At 40.4% G+C, this 12,393-nt stretch overlaps 1 protein-coding gene across 1 annotated transcript in view; it reads left to right on the forward strand.

Annotated features, from left to right (window-relative positions):
• Positions 1 to 10,314, forward strand: part of ZFPM2 (zinc finger protein, FOG family member 2) — a 431,256-nt gene extending 420,942 nt beyond the window's left edge. Inside the window, exons 6-8 of the mRNA XM_070748207.1 lie at positions 3,232 to 3,438; positions 5,747 to 5,971; positions 6,844 to 10,314. Of these exons, the coding sequence (XP_070604308.1) occupies positions 3,232 to 3,438; positions 5,747 to 5,971; positions 6,844 to 9,317 (2,906 nt within the window). The 3' untranslated portion in view covers positions 9,318 to 10,314. The remainder of the gene's footprint in view (positions 1 to 3,231; positions 3,439 to 5,746; positions 5,972 to 6,843) is intronic.
• Positions 10,315 to 12,393: the final 2,079 nt, after the last annotated feature.

Raw genomic sequence — 12,393 nt, forward strand, 5'->3', positions numbered from 1 at the left:
GGCATAACTATGGATGTGAGGTTGTATTTCATCATTGAAAAGGTTTTTTTCCCCTCCGGGAGAAAAATAGCCCACATACCAGAAAAGTCTAAAAAGATTTTATGAAGGCATAAGAACTACATTTTGTGCATTATTATTTCCTTCCTCATTAATACCCCATTGGAATGAATATACACATATTCAATTCAATTTATTTTCAGTGCTTTTTATAACCCTTTCTAAACCCTCTCGTTGCAACTCATGTCTTTTAATATTTAAACTTACAGATGGGTGGGGAAATATTTTAATTATTGGGGAGTTTTTTAATTGTTTTTTGTGTGTATTAAATACAGTTTAAATGAATATATTTAGGAAGCTCGTTTGAAAAAAGAGAAAGTGGGTAGCAAACAATAGACAACAAAATAGTGTTCGGAAACTTCAGATCGTGCAGAATGCAGCTGCGAGAGCTATCATGGGCTTTCCTAAATTTGCCCATGTCACACCAACACTCCGCAGTCTGCATTGGTTGCCGATCAGTTTCCGGTCACAATTCAAAGTGTTGGTTATGACCTATAAAGCCCTTCATGGCACCGGACCAGAATATCTCCGGGACCGCCTTCTGCCGCACGAATCCCAGCGACCAGTTAGGTCCCACAGAGTTGGCCTTCTCCGGGTCCCGTCAACTAAACAATGTCGTTTGGCGGGACCCAGGGGAAGAGCCTTCTCTGTGGCGGCCCCGACCCTTTGGAATCAACTCCCCCCAGATATCAGAGTTGCCCCCACCCTCCTAGCCTTTCGTAAGCTCCTAAAAACCCACCTCTGTCGTCAGGCATGGGGGAATTGACATGTTCCTTCCCCCTAGGCTTATAAAATTTATGTATGGTATGCTAGTGTATATGATTGGTTTTAACTTGTCTTTTAAAATTAATTTAAGTATTGGATTTGTTTACATTGTATGGCGATTGCTGTGAGCCGCCCCGAGTCTGCGGAGAGGGGCGGCATACAAATCTGATTAATAAATAAATAAATAAATAAAACTATTAGCTAAATATACTGTACATAAGAAAATGACACCAATCTGCATCCAACCAATGTCCATTTTTTGTAACAAAAAAAAGGTGTGTTTATTTTTATTTCATTGTTTTATTAAATTTATATGCCACCCAACTTCCAAAGGACTCCGGGCAGCTTACAGCAGAATAAAATATTGAAAACATTCAAAACATTAAAGCAATTTAAAACCCATACATATCATTCCATGGCCGGATCTTGCCAATTACAACTACGAAATCAATGGCCCCAGGCCTGCCAGAAAAGCCAGGTCTTAACAGCTTTTTGAAAGGCCAATAGGGTGGGGACAGTCCTGACCTCTGGAGGTAACTGGTTCCAGAGATCTGGGGCAGCCACAGAGAAGGTCCTCCACCGTGGGCCTGCCAGCCGATACTGTTTAGCTGATAGGACCTGGAGGAGATCAACCCTGTGGGATCTCACCAGTTGCTGGACGTTGTATGGCAGAAGGGATCCCAAAGATACCTTCGACCTGAGCCATGTAGGGCTTTAAAGGTAATGACCAACACCTTGAATTGCACCCGGAGAACAATAGGGAGCCAGTGCAGCTCATAGAGAATTGGTGTAATGTGGGTGTATCTAGTTAAACCCATGACAGTTCACGCAGCTGCATTCTGTACCAGTTGTAGTCTCTCAGCACTCTTTGAGGATAGCCCCATGTAGAGCACATTGCAATAATCTAATTGTGAGGTGTCAAGAGCATGATTGACTGTGAGGAGTACCTCTCGATCCAAATAGGGTCGTAGTTGGTGCACAAGGTCCCTTAGCTACAGCTGTCAAATGTTGGTCTAGTTTTAGCTGTGAGTCTAGGAGGGCACCCAAATTTCAAACCCATTCTGAGGGAGGACAACTTCTCTCCCCCACAAGAGCCAAGGATGGACAGTTGACATAATCTTTAGGAGGCAATATGCACAGCCACTCGGACTTGTCTGGGTTGAGTCTGAGCCTGCTAACACCCATCCAGGCCCTCACAGCCTCAAGGCACCGGCATATCACATCCACTGCTTCATTGAATTGATGCAGAGTGGGGATATATAACTGGGTATCATCCGCATATTGCTGATACCTCACTCCAAATCATTGGATGACCTCACCCAATGGTTTCATGTAGATATTAAATAGGAGGGGGGAGAGGAACGAGCCCGGAGGTGAGAGGTCTAGAGGTCGATCTCTGTCCTCCTTCTAATGCTGACTGAGATCAACCAGAGAGATAGGAGAAGAACCACTGTAACACGTGCCTCTTAACCCCAACTTTCTTAGTCGCCCCAGAAGGATACCATGGTCAATGGAATCGAAGGCAGCTTAGAGATCAAGTAGCACCAAGACTGAGGAATGACCCCCATCTCAGGACCTCCAGAGATCGTCCATCAGCACAACCAAAGCAGTTTCCACATTGTAGCCAGGCCTGAAGCCAAATTGAAAGGGGTCCAGATAATCTGTTTCATCCAATAACCGTAGAAGCTGGCGTGCCATCACTTTCTCAACAACCTTCCCTACAAAGGGTAGGTTGGAGACTAAACAAAAGTTCTTTAATTCATCTAGGTCCAGGGAAGTCTTCTTGAGAAGGGGTAACACAACTGCTTCCTTTAACAGCTGCAGAAAGGAACCCTCACTCAAGACACATTACCTAAATCTTGGAACCAGCCTTGTGTCGTGCCCCTGCTGGCCGAAACCAGCCAGGAGGGGAACGGGTCCAACAGACAAGTGGAGGAACTGATTGCTCCTATTGCCTTGTCCACTTCCTCAGGAATCACAGATTCAAACTCATCCATTACAACGGGACTAATACATGCCCCTGTAATCTCAGTCGAAATTGCCCAATCATACAGATTTTTTAAAAAAATATAAGTAATGTGAAATTTTGTTTTTGAAGCTTCCATTTGTATTTTCATCAAAGTATAACTCAGCTCTTCAATAAAGACAGAAGGAATATTATAAGCCATTTCCCTATTAGTGATTTACAGCATTGCATTATCAGTTCACTGCTGAACTACAATAAAGTCTATCACATTATTATCATTATTATTTTACAATGATATTTGGGTGATTCTAGAAGATACTGTAACTTGCTTATGGGGAAAATAACCATAAAGACAGAGGATTCTCCATGTAAATGGTCCAGCATTGGTGTTGACATGTCCTACAAAATATGACCTATTTCTGTTTTTGTGTGCTTGTATGCAGGAGGCCAGCTGTGGTGCACAACAACAAAAGCTATTGCAGAGGGAGACGAGCTAATTGCCTTTGTTGTGGATTTTGACTCAAGGCTGCAAGCTGCCAGTCAGATGACTCTCACTGATGGGATGTATCCTGCTCGCCTGTTGGATTCAATACAACTTCTCCCTCAACAAGCTGCGATGGCCTCCATTTTGCCAACAGCCATTGTGAACAGTGAGTGCTGTACTGCAGTTTGTTTTTTCCAAAAAATAATATTAATTAAAATTAATGCTGGTGTACTCATGATTCCTAACACTTGTCAGAATTATTTTCAAGTGACTGGGGAGGGGAAGCGGGGAGAGATCAGACTAGTCTCTGAACTGCTGATGAGAGTTTATTTGGAAATAAACCACCGTGCGATTATAGAAATCTAGATAGCTTTTTCCCGAGATTTTGTGCAGAATGACTGTTCAGGAATACTTTAGCATCTCACAACTGAAAGGATATGACCCAAGAATTCTGGGATCATCACCATCATCACAATCATAGTAATAGTTCAGTTTAGTATTCACACAAAATGCTATATAGGTGTCTATAAAAGTCAAAATCAAGTGGAATTGGCTATAAAAATTGTCCTAGACTATCCATGGCCAAGATTCTTCTCTTCTCTCCCCCTTTCCCCTCTTGAGATTTTTTTAAATCCATGTTGCAGGTGCTGCTTTCTTAGGTATGAAGGTTCACATCCATTTGAAAGACATGAGTTTGGGATGGTTGTTTTTTACTGGGTAGAAAAGCCACTTCTTCAGTTTAATTGGACTTGTTGCAACAGTTTGATCAGTTTGAACTAAAACATTTTAGGTGCATAGGGAGCATTCCTACCAGGAGTGGGTTACCTCACTGCTGGTTTGCTTTCTCCCACGTCTCGCTGAAAACAATGCATGCGCCGCGCCGGACACTTGGCTTTTGCACAGGCACAGAAGAAAAACAAAAAAGGAATTGAGGAATTATTTTTTTTTAAAAAAGATGGCAGCCTCCATGGATCACACCGACCAATCCAGTTCCGTGATGTCACAGTGATGTCACCAGCAGATTAATAATAATAATAATAATAATTTATTGGATTTGTATGCCGCCCCTCTCCGCAGATTCGGGGCGGCTAACAACAATAATAAACACAACCTGTACAATCCAATAATAAAAAACAACTAAAAAACCCCTATTATAAAACCAAACATACACACAAACATACCATGTATAACATGTAATGGCCTAGGGGGAGGAGCTATCTCAATTCCCCCATGCCTGGCGGTATAAATGAGTCTTGGGCAGTTCTAATCTCCAGGGGGAGTTGGTTCCAGAGGGCCGGGACCGCCACAGAGAAGGCTCTTCCCCTGGGGCCTGCCAAATGACATTGTTTAGTTGACGGGACCCGGAGAGGGCCAACTCTGTGGGACCTTATCGGTTGCTGGGATTTGTGCGGTAGCAGTTTGGGCAAACCAATCCAAAACGGGAGAAATCCATCTCTGATTTTTACCCTAGTCCATAACAGGATATAATTCAGTTGGAAGAGAAAACCAGGAATACACCTTTCAACTGTTTCTTCATTTCCAGTATTTTTACATTGATGGAAGGTTGCAAGCAAAATGCAACTCTATTCATCTGAAATAGCTATAGTAATTTGTATGATCTATTGCCTATATTTTTATTTTCATTTTCTTGCACTGTATAGGCTTAATCTCTAAATTTAACTACCGGAAAGAGTATGTAGATTTTAAGTATCGGAACTTGTTCAATAGACAGCAGATACATAATTTAAAGCAAGAGAAACATTAGGACGTTAAGACAGGGGACGGAAGGCACTCTGATACACTTATGCACGTCCCTTACTAATCTCTTAGGAATCGGGAGAGATCAACAGAGGATATTCTAAGGGTAAAGTTTTGGGGATTAGGTGATGATACTACAGAGTCTCGTAGTGAATTCCATGCATCAACTACTCAGTTACTCAAGTTGTATTTCCTGCAGTCGGGTTTAGAGAAGTTTACTTTGAGTTTGTATCTGTTATGTGCTCATGTGTTGTTGTGGTTGAAGCTGAAGTAGTCATTGACAGGAAGGATGTTGTAGCAGATGATTTTATGGGCTATTGTTAGGTCGTGTTTAAGGCGATGTAGTTCTATGCTTTCTAAACCTAGGATTGTAAGTCTAGTTGCAAGTGGAGGAGTGGAGGGCTCTTCTAGTAAAGTATCTCTGGACATTTTCTAGAGTGTTTATGTCCAAAATGTACTGTGGGTTCCAGACAAAGAAATAAGCAAAGCATATATCTAAGACCTGGTTTATTTTTTACTTAGAAATATGTCTTGTTTATCAGTTGAGTGCTATATTGTAATTTTGAAATAAAACGAGTGTTTTTTAAAATGATAGCAAAGTTCAAAATTGTTCTATGAAGCTTGCCATAAGTTATGGCTTATCTGCGCCTTCTATTTACCTATCTATCTGTATCAATTTACGTATTATCTACCTATCCTCTCTCTATTTTCTACAGAAGATATATTCCCTTGCAAATCTTGTGGCATCTGGTATCGTAGTGAAAGAAACCTGCAAGCTCATCTCATGTACTACTGCAGTGGGAGGCAAAGAGAAGGTGCCCAGTTATCAGAGGAGAATGAGGAGAGTATTCAACAGATATCTAGCTTCTGCCCGTTTCCACAGTGCACCAAAAGTTTTTCCAATGCAAGAGCTCTGGAAAATCATCTAAATTCTCACAGTGGTAAGTAAAAGAGGTGCTGCACTGGAATCACTTTAGCAATTTTGACTTAAAGAGGAAAAAAAAGAACCCAAGAAAGTGAACCAGACAGTGAACTGGGTGAATTTCGGACATAAACACCCTAGAAAATGTTCAGAGATACTTTACTAGAAGAGCCCTCCACTCCTCCACTCATAACAGAATACCCTACGCAAGTAGACTTACAATCCTAGGTTTAGAAAGCTTAGAACTACGTCATCTTATGCACGACCTAAGCATAGCCCATAAAATCATCTGCTACAACGTTCTTCCTGTCAACGACTACTTCAGCTTCAACCACAACAACACACGAGCACACAGTAATTATTATATTGCTGATTTTATTGTTGTATTTTTAGCTTGTGGTTTTTTTTAAATATTGTTGTATTTATCACTGTTGTTATTTATTTATTAGATTTGTATGCCGCCCCTCTCCGAAGACTCGTTAGCCGCTCTGAGTCTAGTTTTGGAATGAGCGGCATATAAATACAATACATAAATTATACTATGCTGTGATCTCTCGTTTTATGTTCTTTAAATCAACTCCCCCCGGAGATTAGAACTGCTCCCACCCTCCTTGTCTTCTGTAAACTACTTAAGACCCACCTATACCACCAGGCATATGTGCTGTTTGGTTTTTAATTATGATAGGGTTTTTAGTTTTTTAATATTAGATTTGTGCCATTATAATATTGTTTTTATCGTTGTTGTGAGCTGCCCCGAGTCTTCGGAGAGGGGCGGCATACAAATCTAATAAATTATTATTAATTATTATTATTATTTATTAAGCACAGTGTAATGAAATATTCCAGCGTTATACTATTACTTATATTATTTACTTCTTATTCCTTTTGTAGGAGTAAAAATGGAAGAATTTCTTCCGTCTGGCTCCAGCCTGAAATGTACCGTTTGCAACTATACCGCAGATTCGGTGATCAACTTCCATCAACACCTGTTCTCACATCTCACTCAAGCTGCCTTTCGATGCACACATTGCCATTTTGGCTTCCAGACTCAGAGGGAACTGCTACAGCACCAAGATCTCCACGTTTCTGGCAACAAAGTGCAGAGAGAAAGCGATGCCGAGCATTCTCCGAATGCTAGCGAAGAGACTTTGCCGGCCCCTGACAGTTCCCAAAGCCAAAAGGCAGTACAGACAAAGGATGTGAGTTCTGACACTGAGCTTGATAAATGTGAGAAGAAGACTCCTCTTTTCCTTCCAAATCAGAGGCCAGAAACTCAAACCACGCCACATAAGCAGAGCTTCTCATACACCAAAATAAAATCTGAGCCATCAAGCCCACGGCTTGCCTCGTCGCCAGTCCAACCTAATCTCGGTCCTTCATTCCCTATGGGTCCTTTCCTTTCTCAGTTTGCTTTTCCCCAGGATATCACCGTGGTTCCACAAGCTTCTGAGATCTTAGCCAAGATGTCTGAGCTGGTTCATCGAAGGCTGCGGCACGGAAGTAATAGTTATCCCCCGGTCATTTACAGCCCACTGATGCCAAAAGGCGCTACCTGTTTCGAGTGTAACATCACGTTCAACAATCTAGATAACTATTTAGTTCACAAGAAGCACTACTGCAACAGTCGATGGCAACAAATGGCGAAGTCGCCAGATTTTGGCAGCGTTTCAGAAAAAATGCCAGAGGCTGTGAGTCCCGGCAATGGGCAAAATGCAATAAACATTTTGAATGCAAAGGCTCACGCTTCAGATCCTGAGAATCAACTTCTTCAGGCGTCTTGTATCAATTCTTCTACTGTCCTCGATATCATTGGGTCAAATAGTAAAGCTCATGAGAAAGACTTTTCATCCCAAGTGCAGAAGCTGTCAAATGCCGCCAACAGCGATGATAAAATGAACGGGAAGCCTTCTGATGGCAAGAACCCAACTTCTACATCTTTGATAGAAGCAGAAAGTGATCCCAACAAAACTACCTGCGAAGCCTGCAATATTACTTTTAGTAGGCATGAAACCTACATGGTCCACAAGCAGTATTACTGTGCCACTCGTCACGATCCCCCACTTAAAAGATCAGCTGCAAATAAAGTGCCCGCCATGCAGAGAACAATGCGTACACGCAAACGAAGGAAGATGTACGAGATGTGTCTACCAGAGCAGGAGCAAAGGCCACAACTGGTCCAGCAACGCTTCCTTGAAGTAACTAATCTTGTCAACCCTTGCACATCTTCTCAAGAACTAACAGATAGCCTTGGGGAGTGCTACCACCCACGCTGTGATATCTTTCCGGGGATAGTTTCCAAACACTTAGAAACATCACTGTCCATTCATAAATGCACCTCAACCTCAAAATGTGACACCCAACATTCCACAATTTCCTGCTTGGAAATGGACGTCCCTATTGATCTCAGCAAAAAATGTTTGCCCCAGTCTGACAGGACATCCACTTCCCCCAAAAGGCTGCTGGACTATCATGAATGCACCGTGTGCAAGATCAGTTTTAACAAGGTAGAAAATTACCTGGCACATAAGCAGAATTTTTGTCCCGTCACTGTGCACCAACAGAATGAAATGGGACATCTTGACAACAAAGTATTTCAAAACCCTGAAAGTGAACGGAACAGCCCTGAGGTCAGTTATGACCGGACCATCATCAAATGTGAGAAAAATGGAAACTCAAAACAAGCTTCTCCCAACGGAAACTTGTTTTCTACGCACTTAGCAACCCTTCAAGGACTTAAGGTCTTTAATGAAGCCACCCAACTTATAGCCACAAAAGAAGAAAACAAACATTTTCTTCCTCAATGCCTTTATCCAGGAGCAATAAAGAAAGCTAAAGGAGCAGACCAGCTTTCTCCATATTATGGAATAAAGCCAACTGATTATATTTCTAGTTCTTTTGCTGTTCACCACAATGATGTAGATCAAAGTACGGCTGCAGAAGATGATTCGCTTAAGGGCCAGACACCATCCAATGGGTGCCCTGTCCAGAAAAAAGAATCCCTGCCTCTCTTGCCAAAAAACAGAGGGATGGTTATCATTAATGGTGGACTAAAACAGGAAGAGAGGCCTGTAGGAAACCCACAGCAAGAGAACATTTCTCAGATTCCCCAACAGCATGAAGATGGACACAAGTCGCCATCTTGGGCCTCGGATAATAACTTAGCTGCCAATGAAAACGTCTCGCCAACCATTCCAGCAGCAGAAGAACAATTATCTAGCATAGCAAAAGCGGTAAATGGTTCTACTCCGGCCCCTACCAGTGGAAAATATTGCCGACTGTGTGATATCCAGTTCAACAACCTATCAAACTTTATAACTCATAAGAAGTTTTATTGCTCATCCCATGCAGCAGAACACGTCAAATGAAAATGGCTGCCCCCCCCCCCTGTTTGGTATTTGTGTTTAGTATACAGTATTGTTCCATACAAGTCTGAAAGAGAGCTGTTTGTATGACTTCTGGACAATCAGGAGTTAGTTCATTACTGCTGAGTTGAAGACTTAAAAGATGTACTTCCATTACAGTTCATTAGTAAAGTGTATTCTTGGTGCCATTTTCAAAACTATTTATTTATTTTACCAGCAGTGTTCATAGCTGTAGTTATTTTTAATTTAAAGAAAATAAACTTTATATTAAAGTCATTTGTAATGTTATTGTATAATTGTGTAGCACATATGGTTTGCACTGTATAGTAGATTTTAAAGAAAATAGTCACAAACTCTACAAAAAAGGCATTTTAGAAATTTAGCTTCAAAAGCACCTGTGTATCCTATTTTTCCTTATATGCTATTGCAGATATGTGTAGATGCTAAAATATAATTTGCAAAAGGTTTCAACTACGCTGTAAAGTTCGCCTTAAAATTTCAATTTGTAAAAGAATTTGGCTCAGTTTGCACTTTATATTTTAGCAGATACAGTACTTTAGTCACTAGGCTTTGCATTTGTATGTAGCGGTATGTTTGTCTACTTTCTTACCTGAAATGTCTGTTAAAATGAAGATGGCATTTTTTTTCCTTGTATAGTCCTTGTATTTTCTTTCACTGATGCATCTTTGTCTCAGTTTTTAAACATTTGCTGTTAAATGCAATACTTTATAAAGAATGAACAAAATTACTGGAAGCAGTATTGTAAGTAATGAGGTCATATCTATCCATTTTATCTTTTGAACGGCACAGTCAAAAGGAATTTCTTAGCTCAATGCTGCAAGTATGAATCTAATTCATTTATAAGATATATTTAAATATAACAGTAGCAATACTGCAACTGGCGATCACAGAGATAATGTTCTACTTCTGATAGAAATAATTTCTCAACAAATGTTGTTACTATGCATGTATATGGATGGAATAAAATTCCAGATCATCAGACTGGTCAGGCAGTAATTTATTCATTTAAAAAGGCTTATCAAGCTCAATAAAGTAAGTGGCTGGTTGTGGGTTAATCTAATATTGTATGCTTTTCAGTTAATATACTGTAAGTGTCCTAAAAATGCCATGGAAAAATAGGAACTCACAATTTGGAGTTGTTGGAGCAAGGAGGAGCCATGGTCACCACATATTCTTCCCATTCCTCAATGGAGAATTGCTGTATTTTAGTGATTTTACTTCCAGTGTCAATCCTGCTTCCAGAAGACAGTTATAATATTTAAACCACTATACACAGGATTCTGCATTGACCTTCCTAGCAAAACACTATAGCCCAGAAGTTCTCAACATTTCTATTGGTGCAACCCCTTAATACAGTTCCTCATGTTGTGATGACCCTCAACCATAAGTCTAGCGCCAATTCTCCCAACAGAGCTTTAAGCTGATTGGCAGGAAGGTCAGAAGGATACTCCCACTGTAAACGCCTGATTGGTCAGATTGTAAAAATATGTTCCAAGGTTCCAGAATAGAAGCTTTAGTTCCTAATACCAGGAGAAAATTGTCTTTTCCCTTGGTCTTATGAAATGATCATTCGACTCCCAAAGGGGTCCCAACCCCCAGATTGAGAATCGCTGCTGCAGACCAATGCCCTAGGTATATTTTATTGACTTGCTAAAATAAAATCCATGCAAAGCTAAGCACAATTTAGGACTGGTAATCAAGCCCAAGTACATCTATGAGATCTAGATATTGGGTGAAACTCACTTGAGAGGAGATAGAGAAAGGTAGGATAAACTGGCTGAGACTCATCCCATCATGACTGGTCCTTAACGTGGATGGAGACTTTTAAAAAATGGTCAGCCGTTCTTTTGAAGCCCTGAACCAAATTCCAGAGGGCAGGCTTTTGAAATGAGCACCTTTTTGTATTGAATGCTACCATACCATTGGTGGATGCTCTCTTTGTTGCCTGCCCTAAGGAATGTATCTATTTATTGTAGATCGTATCCTAGATTATGAAAAAAATTTAAAATTGGCATGTTACCATTTAAATCACCCAATCTAGCAACACCTTTGTTTTCAAGAATGTCTCTTGGAGCTTCATTCTCAGTTGAATGCTTTCTTTGATAATATGGAACTTGCCCCAGGAAAAAGAGACAAGTTATCAAGCATCACTCTTAGATGATGTAGCATTTCATAGATTAGATCAGCTATGCTGGTTGGAGAATTCTGGGAGTTAAAGTCCATACGTCTTAAATTTGCCAAGTTTGAAGACCTCTGGACTAGATGAAGCCCAAGTAAGTCTCTAAAACTTACTTAAGTACCTAAATCTTATTGTAAATGATTATCAGCTGAATACCTGTAAACAGACAACATGTCCTTGAAAACTGTGTTATGATTTCTATCAAGGTGAGACTAAGTGTCTTTGACAGAGTTGAAGGAAGGTTATTTTGCTCTAAAGAGTAGCAGTTTGCATTCTGGTCAATGTTCCATAGTTGGTTTCACCTATCATGATAGCTATAAGCTGGCACACATCAAGAAGTTTACAACAAGCAATCCTTCAATTCAGTTGTAGTTGTACCCTGTTATAAATTATCAAATGTACATCATATGAGAGTGAGTCCTACCCACCATGATACCAGATCTGTCCATAGCCAAAACCAAAACAGTTGAAAATTGGACCTGCCCACTGAATCACTTGAGCAATTAAAAATAAAGGTATAAAAACTCAGTTACAACATCAATAAAAATTTTGTTGAACAATTGATGAAATGGTGTCTTCACTTTCTTTCAATAACTGTCACTAATCAAATTCTTGGATTGTCATGTGCCTGTTTAATTGGTTCCATTCCACTCTACTGGGAAGAAGACTAATATACTAGCTAATTTCAATGTCATTATTGTTTTGAAGTTTACAGTACATGAAATGAAGGAAAGTCATATCAATAAGAATATAGCTCAAGGATAGAGACTAAAGTTTGGAATTCTATATTATCCCTACTCAGTTGTCAGGTGCTCGTTGCGGTTAAGTTTAAAGGGACTACAATTCTACTGTGGATCGGCTGCTTGAATGATCACTCCT

Source organism: Erythrolamprus reginae, chromosome 3, assembly GCF_031021105.1.
Source record: "Erythrolamprus reginae isolate rEryReg1 chromosome 3, rEryReg1.hap1, whole genome shotgun sequence".
In the NCBI taxonomy this organism is placed as follows: domain Eukaryota; kingdom Metazoa; phylum Chordata; class Lepidosauria; order Squamata; family Dipsadidae; genus Erythrolamprus; species Erythrolamprus reginae.